This window comes from Hippoglossus stenolepis, chromosome 21 (genome assembly GCF_022539355.2).
Source record: "Hippoglossus stenolepis isolate QCI-W04-F060 chromosome 21, HSTE1.2, whole genome shotgun sequence".
In the NCBI taxonomy this organism is placed as follows: domain Eukaryota; kingdom Metazoa; phylum Chordata; class Actinopteri; order Pleuronectiformes; family Pleuronectidae; genus Hippoglossus; species Hippoglossus stenolepis.
In genome coordinates this window covers 3455908-3479022 of record NC_061503.1, presented here as the reverse complement: position 1 = coordinate 3479022, position 23115 = coordinate 3455908, and the positions used below count along the sequence as shown (strand labels likewise).

Genomic DNA, 23115 nt, shown 5'->3' with positions numbered 1-23115 from the left:
ATAATCCTCTGCAAGTGCAGCGCCAGGTGCAGGAAATGTGTCAGCAGTTTGTGGTGGGAAACACTATCAACAAGCGCTGAGAAAGAAACACCACTAGAGCATTATCTGCTGAGACCTTAAACTCTATCAGATAATTGTTATACCATTGTGTGGGTTATGTTGGGTAGGGTATTTCTAATAAGGGTACCAACCGTAATATGTCGGTACAACCAAGCACAGATTCACATTAAAGACATTTGTAAGAGAGCAAGAAGAATCTATAGATAAATAGATAGATGGATAAAGGGATCTCGGTATTTATACCTGCGGCTAGTGCAAGTGAAACAACATTACTGGGAAGTAGGGCTGGGCTGGGACTTCAAATCAATATCACGATTATATCAAACTTTTACCTTGATAGTGTTATTAGTTACTGTTATGACCGCCTGTAGTCTGTAAATATATAGTGTGGTGCTCAATTGCTGAGCTTTTCAGTTATCCTATATCTTTATTTTAACAATCCATGCTCGTGCTCTTTGTTGGTTTCACAAGAGGAAAAAAAAGCTCTCCGCACCAGGCATATGGTTCAAAAGTGTGTCTTAATAAAACTATGGGTGTTTGAGGTGTAACAGGCAATAAAGCAATCAGAGTGCCATCTTCCATTCCCTTTAAATTCCAACCGCACTCGCACTTTGACAGATTGCAATTAAATGCTGGATTTGCCAGGCGGTAAGAGGGACCACTTCTCTGCAGAGGAAACTTCCACTTTGCACACAAGCAGGTCATCCGTGTATGTGCGTACTGCATATTACTATCGTAACCTCGTGCCTTAAATTAAAAGTGAAATACTGCAGTACTGACCGCGGACCAGGTCATTGTTAGTCAAAAGCGCAATGTCTCTCCGTTGCCTGGAGATATCAATGTTCCTAATACGCCCGACCACAGCTCATTTTAAGTTCAACACACCCGTAGCTGCTCAAATGGGCACAACTGCGTACTTCTGAAACTAACCAACACACCATTGTTGCACTTGGCGCCGCATTGCTCCAAGTGTCTTGCAAATAAGCGAGAACAAATTAACATGTTTCGGATGAAACTAACCGCTGCACGAAAAAAGACTCATTACGCATTTATAGATAACTGCCTTTATGAGAATCAGTGGAGCTGCACATTACAAAGTTCCTGTGTTCTTGCAAGTGCAATAAAATCCCAGTCCAGACCGTTTTCTCTCCACGCTGCCAGTAAGTATCACTCTTTATCTCATAACTCACAATCACCCCCATGACACCAAAGGCCAAGTAGTTACTTGACATGTCCCTGCTTCTCCAGCTTTACAAATGTGCCATTACAGTCTCAGCAGGGAGGGGGGAAGGGCAGGAGGGTTGGAGATGAACTTCATATCCAGTTCATTTTGAAATGTGATAGACAGTGAACCCACCCTGGACCAGTGTGACCCCGTGTGTTAAAAGGCAATAAGAGATCCATTTTATTGAAGTAGTGCTTCATGAGGTTCCGACGGAGCTCGTCTGATCTCACTCGCTAGAAAGCCGAGGTGACTCATGGGGGTTAAGGGTAATAATCTCTCCTGAAAATCAAACAGTGTAACAGCATGGCATTTTCATCTGATGTCACATAACAGGAATAATACTCAACAGCCATTTCTCCAAAAGCCACTTTTCACCAGTTGATTGACATACCGACCGACTCCATTTGCGGGCTGTTGAAAAGCAGACTTCCTTTTGAGAGGAGGCGGAGGGCGAGGAAGAGGTAGAGGAGGAAGAGGAGGGTCCGTATATCGCAAGCAAGGATAAGCACAGATTTATCTGATGTCTTCTTAAAATAAAAGAAGTAACATCATCAAAACTGCCTTTATCCGTGCCTTTATAGACCAGCCCTCCTCTCCACTGAGACGGACAGAGTCGACGACCACGCACACCATAGGGGTTAGGACATTCAGTTCAGCAAAGTGGACGACACAAGGCAACAGCTTCAGGGGAACAGTTCAAAACATACATTTCAAAGGGCAGGAATTAGAACAGAGGAGTGAAATGGGACCATCTGGGTTTTAAGGCACAACACAATGAAAAGAAAACACAATGTGGGCCAGCTGCAACAAACATCAAGAGGGACAGAATATTCTTGTTTAGAGACTATGCCCTAGTTGGTTTTTTTTAATTTTTTTTTTTACAATTAATTAGTCCCAAACTCTTCTGATAGAAATGGCATTTTAGCTGAAAACAAAAAGAGTGCAATAGAAATGTCCTCTCTCTACAATGTTTCCTTGTCGGCAAGCCCACACGAACACACCATTGATTAAAACAGAACCAGGGGTGTAACAGTATGTGTATTCTCCACAATTGTTGCGGTACAGGATGTATTGTTCAGTTAACTGTAGAGTTAACTGTAGAATTTGTAGAATATTCTAGGCAACTAGTAATGAGGGTCTCAACATTTTTTATGTTAGTGTTACATCCGCTCACACAAGCAAGAATTTTGTTGCCAAATTGAATAATTGTACTGTTACACCCCTAAAACCAGCACACACACACAAACCAGGCTGTGCACATGGATCCATCATACAGACAGGAAGGCCAATTGTCAAGGGGGGAAATACAGGGGTTAGGTTTACAGAGAGACAGAGGTCAACAAGAAGGCACTGCACTACACTTAACACGGCAGGTGTAAGCTGCCTCTAAGCACGACAGATCTTACTTCAGATCAGCACGGTTAGAATCATTCACTGGTTCATAATACAGACATGTACAACTGGTTAGAGGCAGCTTTGACCGGTGAACAAAGACAAACCATCCCTACCATGGTGACTCTGGGAGCGGACCGGCCAATGATTTTCTCCTAGAAAACACAACCAAGTATTTATTTGTTAAAATGTGCTTCTCGTGCGGTCAAATAACAGACAAATACAATCACAACGAAACACAATCTGTACATCTTTTGTGCTGAAAAGTCAAATCCACGACATCCCTGACTTGTTTTTATGATCTTGTGTTTTACAGCAGCTTTTAGACAACAAAGCAGTACAATGGCATCACATCTTATGAAAAACATCATACAACATTTGTCAAGTTCCCTCGTGTTACAGCGGCAGGTATGTGGACACGTGTAGTGCAGGAGGATGCTGGAAATGAGAACAATTTTAGTGCTCGTATATATCGATTGTGTTACGTTTTATCTTCCCATCTACAGGCTGATGCCCCCATGACTCAAAGCATCAAGTAACCTCTCTTTGTCTTTGTCCCCTCGTGCACACGCAGTCACAGGCACACACACGCGCTCATAAAATGCCACCAAGTGTGGCGGAAGACGGAGGAGTTGGAATTTGAAGATGAAGAGAGGAGGACAGGAGGAGAGGATAATGAGAAGAGGGGAGGAGGTGTAAAAAGACACTGTTGTTCCCCGCGCCCTGACACCACAGGGCTCCAGCCATGCAGCACTTTGATCCATCACTATTGATTTAACATCAGCTCCTCATTGCTGCTGCCTCCCACACAGTAACACACTGCTACAGGGATGCATTCCCCCAGTTGGGGGTCGGAGCGATATATGCACTGGTTTTGACCTGAAACCCACTGACCAAATAAACCTATACAGTTTGGAGTGCATTAATAACAAGAGGTGGGAGTGTTGCTGTTGCTGTAGAAACACTGGTGAGCATGAATTGCAGATTTTTTTCCCCACACAGGCGATCTGATAAAGCCGGGAGGTTTACATGAAATCCCCTGTGACAGAAATATGCACACAGCCAATCTTAGAACTAAAATGCTAAAGTACACATAACATGAGCACCAGCAGAGCGAGGGAACACATTATGGATTAACATAGTGTAGTGTTGTGCATACTGATAATCAAAACAAGACTACAAAAGATTAATAAAAGCACAAAAATAGGGTTGACGATAAGAAAATAGACGATACACAACTTATATATATATATATATATACAAATATAAATCAGTGCAAAACTCAACTACTATAATTTAACACCAAATAACTATTTCAGCGCTTGATTGTCGAGTTCCTCCCTTTAACCGTGATTATTTTCAGACATTTGGTGAACGTCCCGGTGTCGGAATCGTTTCACGTCAAATACAGCCACACTTTCGAACCATTTTAGGCAATTTGTTATCATGTCGACTCGAGTTTGAGGTAGCTTCTACGTTACGTGGCTTCCAGAGCCGTGTAGAGAGTGTGTCCCCACCAGGGTGAAATGTAATGGTAACTTGACACGTGTGCTGATGTTTTTGTTGCCTGTAAGCAACTATTTCAGTACAAAGCCCAGGCACCGAAATCTGTGATGTGATTTGGTCAGTTTCTGTACCAAACCCTAGTTACAGTTGCAAAGGTGAATTCATAAGAAATCAGATGCACCCTCACTGTATTCAGTTCAATCAGGGGTTTTGTTACAGTGGTCTGGTATCGTGGCTAACGTTAGCTCACGTCAGATGGATACTAATGTGATATTATTGTGATTAATTATTTTCAGACATGACCTGTGGGTAAAAACCAGAGAATTGGCTACTGACTTTACAGTTTGTCTTCCACACATGCACAACACAGCGATATCCTCCGTGTTATTCAGGCGTTTAGAATATTTTTTCCCCTATTGCATCTGTCGTGTGTTAGAAGCGCCATCAACCCCCCCACTGTGTCGCACTGAATCCAGTGGGAGATCTCCTGCTGTGTTCACACATCGACTTCTCCTGGATTTCTAGGGACTTTGTACTAGGAGGCCGGGTGGAACGCAGAAACTGCGGAGTGTCTCACTCGGACATTTGCGTTGACACATGCACTTCCTCTGGAGAAAATACGGAGGAGCTGCAGAGTTAAGTGCATGTGTGAAAGCAGATTTAATGAGTCAGTTTGCTGACCTATCAGTGCTTCTGTGACACATGCATCTACAATGAGCCTTTAATTGCCACGTGTGGCCTCAGGGGCCGCTCTTCAGCAAAATATATATATAGACACACTATAAAGTAATTACATTGAGCATATAGCCTAAGTTCCATTCTATTTAAATTAATTAGCTTCCAGCAAGTTTTGTATGTATTTTTAATAATTATTAATTATTAATTGTTATTTTTCAAACATTGTGTTGTGTATTGCATGTGCAGGGTTTAGTCTCTCATTTTACCTCTTTGTATATCTCTAAAGCTCAGCCACAAAAAAAAGAAAATAACACACACCAGCTTAGAGCTGCCTGAAGGTGACATAAATAATGCATCTTCATATTAGTGAGGAGCATAATGAACCTAATTAAAGCAAACATGTATCAGAAGTGTCTTCTGAAGAAGGAAATGCAATGATTAAAAAAAGAAAATAGCAATGGTTGTGTCGTTTGATTTTTACTTTATCATAAACCTCAAATGAAATTTCAGTTTGATCAATTGCGCTTTCATACACTGGTATTGATCAGTAACAGGCCCTCAGATTTATGATGGTTGTTTTGACCTCATATGAAATACGAACTCAGTGCACCCTGGAAGAAACAGGGACAGGCAGCTGCCATTAACCTCTCCCTGCACTGCTAAGTACTGCAGATTCCTGCTAGATGACCTTGAATGTTATTCCAATAACTAATCAATGGCTTGATAAATCCATCAGACGTGTAATGGGAGGCTGCCATATTGATGACTGCATCCTTTGTGTGGTCCGTGCCTCGCGCCCGGTGAAGGGGGTAATGAGGGAGACGTATTCCTGTGGTGTACGGTGCGTTGGACCCAGTGAAGCCAAGTGAAAATATGCAGCTGCTTTGATCCGTCTGTATTTCCTTTGGTTTGGGTTGATGTAATGCGAGTAATTCATCTGTTTGCGGCGCTGCTGTTTGAGCTGCAAAATGATCCTTTTTTTGTATTCTTCCCCACATCATTTTATCGAGTGTTCCTGCACAGTTATTTAGAAGCAAAATGTGACAAGAAACATTGATCCCCGAGCATTAGTTACAGTTCTCATGGCTCAGCATTATGCGGCGTGTTTATGATGTGTGCTGTGTTTTCGTCAACAGAAGCCTGCACGCCACGAGAACATTCAGCATTTCCCCCTCAGCACTGCACAAGTAAACAATCGACTCTTTTCACAGCGTTGTCATGTAGAACAGTCAGTTATTCTGACACCCAATTTTCTCGCGACGCGGCGAGAGGAGATAAATCAAAATATCTGAAACTGACTTGTCAGTGCAGGAACGAAATGTGTGAAAACAAGACTTTTAAGGCAGGGATACAAATGGCATAAGTGTAGTTGGCAGCTCAGCAGTAAACAGCATTGGTTATACCACTAATTGGAACGGGGCCGTGTTTTTACAGTCAACTTCTACACGGAGTCAGCTGTGCTCCCGACTTCCCGGTGCAGCGCCACCGAGGGGAAAGACAACTGCAGGGGAGTCGGTGCACCGAGGAGACCTCCCTCCCAGAGCAAATCTGCTTCCCAGTCTGTACCCACCCTCAGCACTTAACAATGTTTGCTCAGATTCTCAGCCCAAAGGAAACTCGCTCTACAAGGGCTCCGGCCCCCCTTAGCCCAGCTGGCCTTGACGTATCAGCAGCGCTATCTCCTGAAATCAATGGACGTGTCATGCTTTCACAATATACAAGGAGCCAAGGTAAGAGGATGTTCAGGAAACATATTCAGCAAGAAAAACTCAGTTAACCCTTTTGTAAGAAGCTTTTTGGTCTCGTTCTCATATATATTGAGCAGCACATATTTGACAAAATACTGGGAGATTAACCCAGTTTTACTAAAGCTCCATTCATCATTCATCGCTGTAACTTTCATTGATAATAATGAGCATTTCAGCGATGTTGAGGCGATGTAATTGTAATTCTGACTCTAGAGGCTGCTGCCATACTTTGATGTATGTTTCATTATAGTTAAATGTTTTTTTATGACCGCAAGACTTTGCATACTCTTGTTCTCCATACAACCACACAATGTGGCGCATATAATGTCTTTTGAACAGTGTTTGCTAGCGGTGCTGAAGCGCGCAGTTCACGAGCCTCGGAACAGAAACCACATGCAAAAGGATTGATCATTTATTCATTAGCGAAAATGTGTATCGTAGAGTGCAAATTCTGAGATTTAAGTGTAGCATGCGAAGCTGCCGTTTGCCTGCTTCACTGTTCTACTCGCTCTCAGCTCAAATATCGGAGAAGCAGGAAGCCTGAACTGGTGCAATTATGACTTCAAGGACACTTCCACCTTACTGCTTGGGTCTTGTTTTCGGATTTTTGGACGTCAATTCTTTAAAGCTAGGGTTGGTAATCCTGGAAAAACCTAGCAAGGACAGGGTACACTTTGAAAAATGCAACCAATATATCCCACCCCCTCCCAACGATCAAAGATATGTCCCCAAAACACATGAACCTGCACTGACGGGCAACTAAATAAGCCCATTTTCTGTGACTAACTCTAACTTATGTCCATCGTCAGTCGTGCACAGTGAGAGCAAGGGCAGGTCAGTTAGTGTCATGAAATGATTGGTTGTGTTTATTACAGTCCTTCGAGGGTCACAGTCTTTTTTTCCCTTCTACTTTATTTATTGATTTCAACAAATGAGATAAAAGGGTGTTTCAGACGTGGTCATCATGTGGATTTGTGAGATGTAGGAACATCACTTAAAAGAGGTCAAAGAGTATCTCTGCTAATTATGTCCAAAATGGACGATTCTGCTCCGTTCAACGCAAACGCAAGAGGTGGTGTCCTTGGTGTAGCAAGGGAACAGAAATGCAACATTCTAATTGAATATAATCCCCTGTTTTTAATTAAATCCTCAGTTTGAATTGTTATCTGGAATCTTGTCTGTTGCTGCTGTGGAACAAGCGGTTAGATAATCAGGATTTGAACGAACCTCTAGGTTAGTCAAACTCATTCAGAGCAGAAACTCATGACAAATGGTAGAATTCCCTCTTAATGAACAGTTCACTCTAGACTATCATCACATCCGGTTCATCTTTGACCTGCTGCTTTACTCTGCAATGTGGAATTACAGCACAGACCTTTTAGTGTACTTAACTTAGAGTGATGTAGATAATCGTACTTATTTACAACCTCAGTTTGTTTCTTCTCTCACAACATTAGTCTCAGCAGTCTTAGCTTTGTACACTTATCTCCATCTGTGCACAACCAGTGTGGAACAGTGAAGAAGTAACCGACTGTCTACGGTAACACAAAGAGGGAACTTCCGACTGAAAAGACAGTTACACAGGCCGCTGAAGCCACACACTATCATGTGCTGAAGTAAAATTGAATTGAATCTCACTGTGTTTTTCATACAGGCCTTCATGGAGAGGACCCTTTCAGTGTGCATACAACTTCAGTGTTGTAATAAGATTCACATAAAAAAACATTCAAGCCTATTCTTAAGTATCTAATTTGGCCTTTGAATATAGAATTCAAAGTTTTGATTTCCAGAAATGTGCATTTCTGTCTCATCCACCACCCGGGATGTTGATCTCTTCAAATCAACACCTCACTGAGTGAACGCGCGCTCACTTTCTTGCTTCGCTAATCACGGCGCATTAGCATATTAGCAAATTGGCACAAAGGAGTGAATCTTTCTGTACCTGTGGCAAAACACTGGGTGCAATATTATGTAGCGTGCTGAATGTGCGATTTGTTTCACAACCCTCACCCGATGCACACACAAATACAAACACACGCACACACACATCACAGCTCCCCTGCTGGGTGTGTTGGATTGCGAGCAGTCCCTGAGAAAGTTGCTTACATAACGACGCTGCCAGCACCAGCCCACGTCAGCCTCCATATTAGATGATAGCATCTTTAATGGCTTTTTGACAATGTTGCATCTCACTCGCAGTTTATGAAGACAAGGCTACGTGTGAGTGTGTGCGTGAGAGCGAGGGTGTGTGTGACTGCTGCTTTGCCTGTAAGTGGTGTAAAATAAGACGGTGTGTAATGAAAAGGAACAAAAAGGGGACGATGTCGGTGGGATTGTTTCACAGAGAAAGCTGTTCATCCAACTTTAAGAGCAAAACGTAGTTCTGATCCATTTGTTTAGCAGCGTATGCGATTGTTTAAGACGTTCTCGGGGGCAAGAAAAAAATGGGCGTTAAATATTTATGCTTAACTGGTTCAGGGGTTGGGATTGTAAAAGCATGAAAGCCGATCGTGACGCGATTAACAAAAGCAGAGTACAAAGTTGCAAGAGTTTACCAGTGTTCTTGCAGGGGCCAAAGGGAAAAAAAAACACTTTCTTCATTAACTCTCCATCTCATACAGCAATCCCCCAAGCTCAGATAGAGCAGGGTGAGCGAGCAAGGGAAAGATTAAGAGAGGGAGAGTGAGAGCAAAGATTCGATAAAGACGGGGGGAGTCTTATTTCAGTGCTTCACACACTGCTGGATGATCAAAGCAGAAAATGCTGTTTTAATTCCAAGAATCATATCTCATCTCCTGTCCACAAGCTCATTATAGAGAATTATGCTGCAGGACAGAGAAGAAGAGAAGAAGAGGAGAAGAAGAAGGCAGAAAAAGGCCTCCGAAATCCAGCTCGTCTGCTGCACTGTACTTAATACGCTTTTTTTCGCTAAGCACTGATGTACAGCTAGCTTTCCTTGACCTGTTATGGATGTTGCAAAGGGACAAACCTGACCTTTGCCTCAACCCTGAGGCATCTCAGTGAAGCAGCCCCAGTGGTGGAGGCATGAATAAAATATAATTTGACACAGACATTGTTTGGTCGGTTACTTACAGCAGAAGTAAGCTGTTCTAGTCACTACATTACTTTCGAATTATCAGCCGGGGTCCTTCCTCTAAAGCCACCACACCCACATAACCCATCCTCTGTATTGAAGGTACACAGGAACACACAACAACTTCTTTTACACACAAATTAAAAAAGGTGATTGGGTCCTTTCATATTGGCAGTTGTGGGATTTGCTTCTCCGTGGTTGTGTCATATTCAATGCCACAAATGCGGCGGGACCTGAGAGGCTCTCTCCCCTCGCTGTCTTGCCTGTGTTGCATCTTGCATGACACGAGGAAGAAATTGCTGTTGCACGTTTTTCCCGACATGTAAAAAATCAATAGGTACACAAGCCTTTATGGCCGTGGATGAGCCAACGCCCAGAAGTTCAATGCCCGTCCAAACCCAGCAGGTGCCATGTCAGCATGCAGACTAAATAAAGACGAAATGATCGTGTTCACCTGGATGTCACGTTTCCATCACTGCGGAGTGAATGTCAATTGTATCAATTCCCATTGCAGACAAAAGGCAGATGTTAGAGGGTGTTAGTGGGTTTTTTGTCCAGTGGAAAAGGGGCTACAAACTCTAGATTTACAGAGCCCATGGGTGGATGTATTTACTTTACTGACGACCAACAGATAATGTAACCTGCCACCACTACATGCAGCACTCCAGGGGCTGTTTACAGTAAAGCTGCAGTGTTCACACACCCTTTAACCCTCTTAACAATGTGATCCTCATTGTAGGCTAAGCAGTGGCTAACTCACAGGTTATCAAGCTACAATATGTAATGAAGGTGTACCTCTCATTAAGCAGAGGTTATAGCATATATCTCCAAACACCTCCAATGTCCAGAGCAAGTTAGGTGCAAGGTATTCGTAACAACCCTCCCATCAAACTCCTGAAAAAAACGGAAAAAGTAAAGTAATTTTGCAAACAGATATTTTTCTTGTCCACGCCAAGGCAGCATTTTAATAAACTGAAAATGTAGCTTATTGAAGATCAGGTCAGTGCTTTTGCAAAAGGTAAATGCAAAAGCACTGACCTGACCAGTGTCTCACAAAAAAAATTGTCAATCTGTGATATTTAATACAGAAGTGTATTCCTGCTACACTGGAAAAAGAAAAGAATTGAACTATCATGTTATAATGTAAAATTATCACTTTATAACATGATGCATCTTACATTATAACCTGAAAAGTTTTATGTTTTAACAATGAGTTATAACACTACATGTTTTATGTTATAATGTGAAACTGATCCGTTTTTTTTCTTCTTTTCCCAGGATGACAGCAGTACGCTTCTGTAATTTAATGAACAATGTCAAATTGCTTTTAAATTCTTGATTTGTTAACAGAAATAGAAGAATAAGAGCTAGCACCAGGCATCTGAATGTGGACAGACTTTACGGAAATTAATGAATAAATGAAAAGGTTAGAATTATTAAAAACCGCTGTCTTTTGGATGTGTCTGTAATATTTATTACTGGCCAACATGACGCAGAAAGGAAAAAACGAGAATAAATGAATTCATATCTGCAATGATTAAATACCAAGCAAATGTCTTCACATGAGCTAATAGCACTCATTCGGAATTTAATGGATTAGTTTGTGCCGAGCCCCCAGGTGACCGAGGCCACAGCTTCAGCAGCGGACGTCTGCTCGATATCAAAAATCACAATAAAACCAATCCCCTAAAGTAGATGAATGGCCACAGGAAGACACCTGATGTCGGGTTGCACAGCAGCAACGAGCACTGGGGCGTGAATGTCCTGGAAATGACCCTCCCAGTTCTGACAGCGCCAGTATTTTTCCCGGCGAGCAGGCAGCACACACAGATACCTGCGCGCAGTGTGCACGTCCGTCCATACATTACTTCTCCAACTCCCCATTCAACAGCACAATCAGGCTCACCAGGGGCTCCAGTCTCCAGTCATTACAGCCAGTTAATTCTCAACTCATTAACAATGGAGCCATAACAATGGCGCGCACAAAAGAAGGTGTGGGTGGACTGCCTTCACGCAGGAGAGAGGGGGAAAAAAAGAAATGCTGGGTTTTTCATAATCAACTGTCAGTCATTTGGGTAGATAAAGGCTTCTTTAAGTCTGTATAGGGGACAGAAGCCCACAGTTGCAATTTAATTACCATTTTGCCGGAGTTTTACAAAAGAAACATAAGTATGCAGTGTCATGACTACGGAGGATTGGCTTCATGAATAGAAATGTGTTTCTACAAAAGACAGAGAGAGCTGAATTCCAGCCCTGACATATTCATTGGAAGCTACGGTTTTTCCGTCTTCTCTGACCTCCCGGTTAAATAGGGAATAAAAGACAAAAGATTTAGATGTATATTATCCTCCTCTCTACTGGGATAAAACATTGGGGACTTTTCACGCCCTTCTATGATTTTTTTGTACAATTTCCACTTTGTTTAGCTTTTGGCCCTTTTTCAATTACTATGAATTAAAAAAGGTGATTTCCTTTACCAAAGGATTTCCTGCCTCAGCAGCAGCAGTGCCGCAAAGCCTGAAGCACAACAGCCGACGACACTTGACAAGGTGTGCTCAATTCGCTTCAGGCGAGAGGTGTGAGTGAGACAAATCTGAATATTGATTGAGGCCATTTAATCCACCTCGGCGCCTATTGATATGTCAATCATCCTGCTCCATCTAGTAAAGCGCATCAGTCTCACGAGCGGAACAGTGGCCCAAGGACACCTCTCTTTTCTGTCATGTTTTAATTGCTGTTGGCACTGCGCGCCGTGACTCATGGTAATGAGTTAATGTAGTCATCGAGATTTACTGAGCAGCCACAGGCCACAGACTTCCTGCCGAGAATAGTGCACCATAGAATATGGCTCTATTAACATTTCAGCAAAGTGCCACTAGTCACATCGGCTGCACTGATCACAGCAATTGTGATTAATTTTGTTGCCTGCCACATCAGACTGGAGGAAGCTAGGTGGGTGAGGGGGAACTTGGGAAGAGGTTTATGGCACTATATGTGGGCAGTTGAATATTTCATCATGATTGCATCTCACGGGGAAATAAATCCTTTTCTCTTGGTGCAATTTCCTCTTCTTTCAATTCACACACACTACGCTATATGCCTAAGAAGTACACACTACCCTTGGAAGTCGTGTTTTTATTGTTTTATAGCGCAGAATTAAAGGAGATTAGAGTGCAAGGTTGACAAGATTTTGAGTGAAATGTCTCAAAAACTATTGAATGAATTGATGTGACAACTTTCAAAACAAGCAACGATTAAAAGCAAGGAGATGCACACCCTTCAGATTGTCTCCCTAGACCTGTGTTTTTTCACACCATATTTTTGTTGACCAATCATCGAGAGATACCTTTCCAAGTAATATTGCCACCTAGTTTGCTAAGAATTGTCTGGAGAAGAGGAAGTCCAAAGATTCTGAGGCTCGGACTGATAAACTGATAAAGAGTTGCCAAAAGCTTCATGTTAATCACAAGGGCACTCTTAAAAAACACCCACGTGACACGATACCGACAATTTGTCAGAAGAGACTTTGACGTCAGCTGGAAGAAGCTCTTCATGGTGATGAGGCCAAAACTCAGCTCTTTGGTCTATGAGTCACCCTGACGTGAATGTTGTCGAGCTGTTGAATGCATTTTTATATTCACTGTACTTTCTTCAAATACATGTTCACTTCACAAGAAGCAGGTAATGTAATTTAGCATTTAATAACACTTTGGGTGACACCGTTGTATGTTTTCCTTAATTAAAATGTCCTGAAATTGGTCAAGGAGGACAGTTCTGACAGCGCACTGTACCGAACACAATCTGAACACATTCACTGGGGAACACTTCTTCATAGAAGGCTAAACATATCAGTGTTATTTTTAGCCCTTTGATTTAGTAATTATTCACTTATAATCCCAATTTGATTTTGAAAGGGTAACTGTCCTAAAACTACGAAGAGAGGACAGGAGGCCTGGAGCCTCCATAGCTGAATGTGCTTGATTAGAAAGTGTCATGTGAATTTAGTAATCTAATTTTGATTTATTTTGGGTGGGACCAGATATTATTGCCCTAGGCCTTCCTGAAGGCAACGGAAATCTCACTGGGTTTAGCCTTTTTTTTTGTCGAGGGGTTTGATCTACCTGAGCAGATCAGAGACTTCAGTCAGTCAAACAGCACAGACGGCAAAGTGATGGGATGGCTGATGACAAGGTAGAGAGAAAAATTTCTAAAAATGAAACTGACAGGTGTAATAGCGGAATGTAAATTGCTCTGATATTCATATTCACGTCAATTGTTCGATCTTACAAAGTGATTTTAGACTTTCAAGGATGATTTGCAGTTTGGATATGGTTGCCTCCAATCTAGCTGTTAAACTAGCAGGCGAGCAACTGTTCAGAGATTTGATTTTTCCAGATTAATGTTGAAAGACAGATTAATGTTGAAAGAACTTGCTGATTTCAAAATGTTCTGCTTAAATCTGAATCAATTATACTTCTGGACATGAATATTGGATAATTGATCTAAGCTAGGATTTCAACATTGAAACATGTTGGAGCATTTATATCTTTTTAAGTATCGCTATACTTTGAATAAGCTTTAAACTGGTGACCAGATGGGTTTTTAGGGGACATAACCCCCTCAGTTGTATTTTTTGCTCCATCTGTTAAAGGTTTATGTAGAAAAATAGCAACAACAACAAAATCTGTGGATGAGTTACAAGTGAGTGGATGGTCAATGAGAGGGGGGACAGATCGAGGGGGGTGGTAGCAGGGGGGCTGAAAAACAGTGACTCATTCCACAGCAAGAAGACAGAGGAGTAGGATGCAGAAAATGTATACACGCATCATTTCAGATTAGATGTCAGGTAACTGGATAAAGTGTCTGTCGAGTTAAAGAGCAACCATCTGAATACCCCTATTCTCACCTTCCCCTTCCTAACATTGCATTCAGGGAACATAAAAAGCACAACGGGCCCCCTTCTAGAGACGGTATTTGGTGTGTCTATTCTGGGCTACCATAGAAACAGGGTGGTGCATAATGGCAGTCCCCACGGAAAAAGACCTACTGCTCATGTAGAGATAATGGGCTCATTCTTAACGGACAAAAACATAATTATTCTTCATTTCTACACTGTTGGAAACTATTAATATTATATTTAGTTACTGTTGAGTTATAACCTTCACTGAGACAAAAACAAAATGAACAGAGAGGAAAAACTATAGAATTAATTTCCAGAGATGCAACGTGCAGTTAATTCCAAAATGACGAGTTTTGCATTTGTCAGATGTACACATATATAAATGATCATTTTTGACCTTTACTCCCGATCCTAGAAATCTAGGAACGATTTTTGGAACCTGTTGGGAAGAACAACACGCTGCATATTGAGGAGGTACTTGGGAGAACAGAGCAGGAAGAGGCCAGTCTGCAGATTGCAAGGTGATGGGACTGCCGGCTCCTGTGATTGGAGAGGAAACGCTCCCCATTGTGCGAAATTACATCTGCGCTGCCAAACTATTTCAAAAATATTCCAGACTTGTGAAGAGACCCGGGGGAATCTCTCTTGCTCCCCTTTCATAATGCAAACCGCCAATAGCTGAGGATGCCTGCTTGTTGCTTTTGTTCTTTCGTTGGCAAAACCCATCAAACTCTCAGACAAACAGTTATTGGGTGGTGTGCAAACGAGGCTTCTCTTTCTTCTCCTACCATCACAGAATGAAAGATGACTGAAGTGGAAAAAAATTACTGTTAGTACTATTTTAACTGCGTATAAACTGGTGAAGCATTAATTATGCAGCGGAGCCAGGCATGTGATGTTTACCCGGGGAAACGGCTGCAGAAATGTGCAACACGTACGTGTCACAAGATGAAATACAATGGGTCTTCATGGGTCTGTTTAAATATTACATTCTGCAGCTCCGCAGTCAACGCGCTCCCTCTGCCTTTCACAAAGTGTCATATTTCATGTTGGCATGCGTTTCAGTCAAATGAGAGCGAGTCAGGTTGATAGATCGAGGGTCTGTAGAGATGATGCATTTCCCCTGTGATTGCTTTCATAGCCATTACTCACAGGAAAGGGTGATTAGTAGTACGGCAGCTGACACCTCGGCCTGCACCCGCGTGACGCAGCCGTCTCTTAGGAGGGTCCGGTTACCACTGCCACAACACTGATCTTTGATTGCCAGGCTCAATCAATAGGCCAAAAATAATGGATTGCGTGCATTCCTATCAATCAACCTGCCAGGAGGAAGGAAGTCATGAAGGACAGCCAGCAAGCCGTGCTATTTGTGAGAAAGCCTGCGTGACTTTTAGAAAAATCACTCAGATTCTGTCTGTTGGAAGTCATTGTGTTACCTGTCAGTGGTATTTTGGGAGGAATGTGTCTGTGCTGTCCTTCAGCAGTCACTGCAGGTAATGAGGGAGAGGGCAGCGCTGACAAAATGTGAGCTTGACCCTTTAACTGAGGGAACATCCACTGACACCAGCCGTTTGCAGACACTGATTTGGGCCATGAGGGCCGTCACTAACACAAGTCACTAACCCGCTCCTGAGCTACAATGTAATGTGAATTCCTGATTTCGGATCAAGGCTGTTAAACACAAAATGTTGCCACACATGGTGTCATGGTGTCACGAGTTCAGCCCAGCTTGCTAGTTGCAGCCATTGTACATCCTAATTATAATAATTATAGCTTCATTGACTGGTAGTGCAACAGGTAATTCAGCAGATGAGAGTGAGATGACTTTTAAAGACAAGGCCCTTTGAATATGTCAATGTCGTTCTTCGGAAAAAAAGAAACGCAAGATAGACAGAAACTTAAAGTTAAAAGTTTTTTGTTGTAGCTTTTGTTCTGTGAGCCTGTGTCTCTGGGTGCTGAGTTATCACTCCACTGCCATCACACTGTTAATAAAGTAATTTATAAAGACTGACTCACTCTCTAAACCATCACAACTGCCGTAGTCAATATGAGCGAGTCATTAATAAAGGATAATGGGCTTACACTGACAAAGTGTTCAATGTGTTCACCAACTAGTCACTGACTGGATCTGTCTGCTGTTTGGTGCTGAGCAGGTAGTGTACAGTGGGTTTTAGGGTTTTCTTTGCCACTGCGGCTGACAACAGCTTAGCGACGAACTTATGAAGCCAAGGGGATCAGCAGATTTGGGTGGTAATTCTCTGTAGGCTCATCACTACAAGCGACTCAATTCACTTGGTCACAATGTTTTTTGCATTGTTATGCAATACTATGTTATTAGAGGAATATAGTTTATAACAGATTTAGTTTTTTTTCTATAAATTTAATAATTTTAAATAAATTTGAGATAAAAATGTGATATAACATCTACTTCCATGCAAATGGGTGGCCTGTCAAGATTCACACGGATGGCAAAATGACAAGTACTGATCTGCAAATAGAATCCAAGATGGAAGCCTAGGGTTACTGCATTGGACGATGTCATCATCCAGATGAGCCATAAGGCCTCCTGAAACAGGTCGTCCCCTTGGTTCGCCCTGGTGGCTCAACCAAAACGACCAATTTAGACATTAGTTCTTTCACATAACGCTTATTGTGCATTAATCACCAGTCCATTGTGTCTCAACACGACACACTGTGGATTTAGAGATAATCTTTTCAGACCTTTAATTAGAAGACAGAAATTAGAACATCAGCACAACCATAACGTTATAACTAAAAGGCTAATGAGCTAGCTAAAAGGCTTGAAGTCAATGAACTGCAAGCACAGAAGATATCATCCTTTGGAAACACTTCCCATTTTTTACTATATTTCCCTGGGGGCTTTGTGGCAGCTGCATGGCTGATTCCTCCCGGTTTAATTTATTATATTCATGCTACTCCAGATTGCTGTGTCTGCCAGATAGACCACCATGGCCAAGAGAGAGGCTGAGGAGGGAAGAGTGAGAAGTCATATGGGGTTTGGAGCGGAATGTGGTCCAACTGTAGTCCAGAATACAGAACTGGACTATATCAATTCCCTATGCTGCTCAGGTGGGTTTGAGTGCTCACAAGTAATTATCGAGATAATTCAATCTAACTTCCAGCGAGCAAATATTGACTCACTCTCTTATAAACATTTAATATGTTGATTCTGGGTGATGAAAGGACCAGACACTAATTACAAGAGATTACCGAGGAATATTTGAGGTGATTAATAATGTAAAAGTAAAACTTTTTGCCTGTATCATTTCCTCAACCCTCCTCCTGGCACAAAAGGAAAGTGTCTGAATTAGTGTTTGCGAAGTAGAGCTACGGGGTGAGATCCGCTGCCACGTGACTCTCCCCACCCAGGGAGGGAAGACAGGCACATAGTTTATTACCCGTCCCTATGAGGGCTGCAAAAGAGTTCCCGGGCTGTTTAGACTGAACCTGATGCAGTATTGATGGCACTGGTGAGGCTGGCACAGACAATGCTCCGAGAAGACGGATCGATGCCAAATCAAGGGAATAGAGGCAGTTTAGTGAAGGGAGCACAAATGAAGTACATCTTCTTTATGTGGTTTAGAATGGACAAACAACTTTACAAGGTAGGCCACAAAATGCAGCCTGACACTGAGCAGACATGAGAGAGAGGAAGCTTCCTTGCATCCAAATCAAAGTCCACTTGTTTATGGACAGCCAAGTTTTTTCGCGGTGTCACAACATCTTACATCACTGTCACGTTGCTGCCGTCTTCGTGCGTGGCTTGACCGCTATCAGCTGACTATCATAATTAAAGGACTGAGCCAGCAAACATGGGCTCGGGCAGCAGAGTGTGGTAGCATGGATAGAGGAGCAGTTTTTACACTAACACCTCGAGTGCTTTGCTGTCAGCCGTTGCGCTTCATTGCCCACATCCGCAGGAGTCAACTCTCTCTGCAGGGCCCTTTTGTGCTTTTCCAACATCAACTCCCCCAGAGAAAACGCTGCCTGGAAATCGCATCAAAATAAGATGGGCACAGTATTTTTTTTATTTCAGGTTTCTATCCAAATGGAGTTTAAATTTAAATTTTAAATTTAATGTAGCATTTAAATTTGATGATTTGACTCTAAATACTTATTTAGACTCCAAAATAGCACTCAAGTTGCCGTCAGCAGGTCTGGAGACAGACTGCTGAGAATCATCAGCAAAATAAATACAAATACACCCAACCTCGCAAGTGTTCTTTCAGAAGATCCACCCCGAAACTCATAGACGAGCATTGCTAACGTAATAACACAATTGAGGAATCCAGACCATTTTATATGCAGTAGAAGAAGAAAACAAGCCTTTCAACTCTCCCCACTATTGCCAGTCTGGCCACTGGAACTTTAATTCTCAGAGGGCCTCTCGTGAGCCACCACACCTGTGGGCAGACTGTTAAAACACCCATAAAGTTTGGACTCCCCCCCATCAGTCTCTTTGCCCCATACTTTTGACATTAGATGTTCTTTCTGTGCTTCACCCTTTAATTTCGCCACCAATCTCTCATCTGCACTCCCAATTAATTCTTAACTCCACTCTTTCTGTTTGCAATGGAATAGTCGACTGCCAATTATCCTCGCCCCTTGTTATCCGTAAACCTGCACCATCCACTCACATTGGCCAAATTTACTGTCTTGGATGCAAGCACATAGTTGATTGGCTGGAGAAGTTTGTGACTTCACCAGAGCAAGCAATTTAGTTTATTTCCCATTTACAGTGCCAAGCTTGACTTGAAGTGCCCTAAAGTGAGCCCTGTGGTGTCTCAACACATGCAAACAGGATTTTGTTTAAACCTCGCGTTTAATAGGCCTGTTGTTGGGAGTGGATGTAATGCTGAAGCCATTGTGCAGCAAAATCATTTCTTTTTAAATCAAGTAAAAAAACGTGTTTCAAAACATGAACTAAGTTGGAGCTACAGCTGTTGCTTCATATAACAATATATAATATATATAATATTATCATAAGCAACTGAAGCCATCTGTTCCTTTACGACATTGAAAACATGGGAAAACCCATTTCTCTGATGAATTAGTATTCCATTCAGAAACTAGCACTGATTCCCACGACACTTCCAGTGTATGTTATTTAAACCCTTGCTGATTTATTGTTTGTCCTGTAGCAGCATTGTTTATAGCATTATTACACTGTCTGGTTACTGTTGGCGGCTTCTTTCGGCTAACGTTATGACAAATATCATAAAACTCAGTTGATGTTTGTGTCAGCCTTGCACATATTACTCTGGGATTCAAATCACAGAATATGTCATGACCCTGAGCTCTTGGATTTTCTGTTGGGCAATTTCGATATTGCACATTGTTCTTGTGTTTGGATTTGGTTTGTATTGGTTGTTTATTCTGAGTTTGTCTGTGTGTCTTTAGCTTTATTTCCTGTCTTTGTCCTGTTTCCCACCTCTGTGATCATCTGCACCTGACCCTAGTGTGTTTTACCTGTGTCCAATCATCCCTGCCTCCCTTGTGTATATAAGTCTCTGTGCTTCCCTTTGTCTTTGTCTGTTCGGCTTGTACCTTATCAGCTGTGTGTTCCAGCTCTTTTGGTTTTCCTAGTGTTTCTCCGTATTTAGATTATTTAGATTTAGATTTTTTGACCCGGCTTTCTGCAAAAGCCTTGATGGGATTAAAATACCTTTTTGTTTTCTTAGCTAAACTTGTCTTCTGCATTTGGGTCCACCTGCATACCACACCATGACTGTAGAAAATAGAGCTAAGGGCTTAGGCTCATGAGAGAATACATGCATTACGGTGTGGTTAGGGGTAAAGAGGTTTTAGTGCCAGTCCATATATGTTGAACAAAATACATTTAAAAACCTTCATCATCAGTGGTACCAAACTGGTACCTTGCAAAACACCAATGTAGGGGTTGCTGTCCCTGCACGGACATAATCTGTAGTTATAGTTTTATAAAAAAGAGTCAAAAGAACAAGAATTAGTACCATATACGGATTTCTTATCAAATGACTCTCAGCTATAGGGTAGTATGTCTTATAGCTCCATGCACACACTGGCCATGACATTGTATTCCCAGTCAGCTTCTGAAACATCTTGCCTTGCCTCTACTTCTGTCTGCATTCATAGGGGATTTGTAGTGTGAACAAAACAAAACAGACCCGCCAGTACACACTATCTCCAAAGGAAGAAAGACTGAGAGACTGAGAGCATTGACACACTGAGTATCTTCTGTTTTACGTCGGCATATGGATGTTTCAATTCTGCCATATGTGCCTGAGGGGAATTCTCCCTTGAGCTAGCTCTTCCTCTTTCTTCTTTCTGCTCCTCCTCAGGGATCACTGGCCCCCTCCACCACAGCTCCCGTCAGCCCAGGCATGCTAGCTGGGAGCCTTTTCTTTACTGCGTCCTCCCCTGGCTTCTGTCACCAACCGCTGTCTGAGTGTCTCAGCTGAGTCCCTATCTCCCCGTGGCTCCCGCTAGCTCCGCGGTGCACTGTGCCAAATGTGAGGTAATTAAGACACACAAATCTCCTCCACTCGGTTGGGAAGAGGATTGAAAAGCTCATATCTGTCAGAAGCGGCAGCATGCAGCTCATTTGCCTGTTTTTCGAATGTGCTTCAAGGGTGTGCCAATTACTATGTGCATATACTATAGGCAGCATGTGACTCGCATGGCAAAAATGCATAGGGATAGTTTTTGAGACATTTTTTTTGCATCTTGACGATGTTCATAGATTTGACACCGAACTATCATTGGACTACATCCTGGCTTACAGATATGTACCTTTTATTGAACATCTGATACAACCCTGTCATGATATTTAACTTGTAATACAATTCAGATAACAACCAGTAGTGAATTTGACCTTTTATTAAATCTCAGCCGGTAAGTTTCCCACTTCTGATAAGATTATGGTTTAACAGCAGGTACATAACGGCTCCATAAAAAGTCTGTGAAACCTGTAATGAAATTTAAAAAATGAAATTTCCATTTAAATGCCTCATGCATCCCACAGACACCTCTAGCAGAGAATGGATGGGGTGGGTCACTCTGATTTATGTGCCTGCTAAACCTTTAATAGAATTTCATAAACCTTGGTGTTAGTGGATTTAATGTCACATGATGAACTAAATGTGATTTCAGAGGGGTTCCCTACCTTGAATACAGATTAGAGGGGAAGGTTGATTTTCTTTTTCTAGAATTAAATGATATTTGCATAATTAAATATACTCTCCAGCACATGCAAAACCACTGGCATGGGTGTACTTATAACAAGTACAGAATTACCTTACAGAAATACTAGTTACATCATGCAAAGACCTCTTCCGGTTGATTCATAATGAAGCAGTGTGAGTGACTCCCCCTCCTGTGTTTTCACACCCATATCATATTCCCTCCATGCCTCACTCTGTGGGGGGTTAACAGGCTGGCTCGATATATGTGAGAACACCTCGCTCCATCCGATACACTCCCTTCCCCAATCCGTAATGGCCCCGGGGGAAACTTCATTATTTATCGCTATTGAAGGGGCCTGTCAATTATAATACCTCAGCCCCCCTTGTCTATTACCCCACAGTCTGGGCCAGTAGATTGAATATCTGTAGCATCTATCAGCGATAATTCAAGCGCCACAGCATGTTAAAAGTTCACAGAACCTGCACCTAAACAATGTGGAGGCAATTTGCCGCTATGGTCAGGGATTGCCGAGAACGCTGTGGTGTAATGTGCAGCAGGGGAATGGAGTCCGTGACAGCTCAGAGATGTAGACATGGTTGCACTTTATTTCCCCAACCAACAGCTCATGGAGTAGCTTTATCAGCCCATCAGAGCTCCTCTCGGCATGCTAAGTCTCTCGCATCTAATGGTTTTTCAAACTGGAGCCTAATCCCTAAATTTGACAGGGTGTTGATCCCTCAGAGACTCTGCTTGTTGTCAAGGGTTCAGTGTGTAGGATTTATAGGATTTGTTGATAGATATGGAATATGATATTCATAATTATGTTTTAATTGGTCTATAACCACCTCAAACTAAGAATCATTGCATTTTCATTAGCTTCGACTTACCCCTTCAGATCTACATAGGTAAAGGGGCCTCTTCACACCATGTTGCAGCTCAGTGTTTCTACACTTGCCCAGCTTGGACAAACCAATCCCATTCGACATTACATTTCCATTTGAGTGATAAATTAAAGGCCACCGTAAGTTGCCATTCTCAAGGGTAATCAGTCGCTCCTGGCCTCCTTCTCATCCAGCATTAATGCTGCTTTTATACAATATGATTAGTACAAACTAATACACCTTAAAAGCATTACTCAATCCTCAACCACCTCCAGACACTAACCTCTCAGCTGATATCTTTGCTCTGAACCACTTGAGGACATCCAATCTCCCCCAGTTAAGGGCACATCACCGTCCATGGTCGACCCTTTCTCTGACGGCAGCACACACACATGCAAGACAACCATTTAGCGATCCTTCTTCGCTCTCACGCCCCTCTCCGCTCT

General features: G+C 42.3%; 1 protein-coding gene across 6 annotated transcripts in view; it reads right to left on the bottom strand.

Annotated features, from left to right (window-relative positions):
- The window catches only part of LOC118101026 (protein shisa-6), a 69236-nt gene that overhangs the window by 20779 nt on the left and 25342 nt on the right, over window positions 1–23115 (bottom strand). For 3 of the 6 annotated variants that reach the window (XM_035146641.2, XM_035146643.2, XM_035146644.2), the window contains exon 5: window positions 2794–2832. The exons of the other annotated variants lie outside the window; for them this stretch is intronic. In XM_035146641.2, coding sequence (XP_035002532.1) covers window positions 2794–2832 — 39 coding nt within the window. The remainder of the gene's footprint in view (window positions 1–2793; window positions 2833–23115) is intronic. 6 annotated transcript variants of the gene reach the window in all.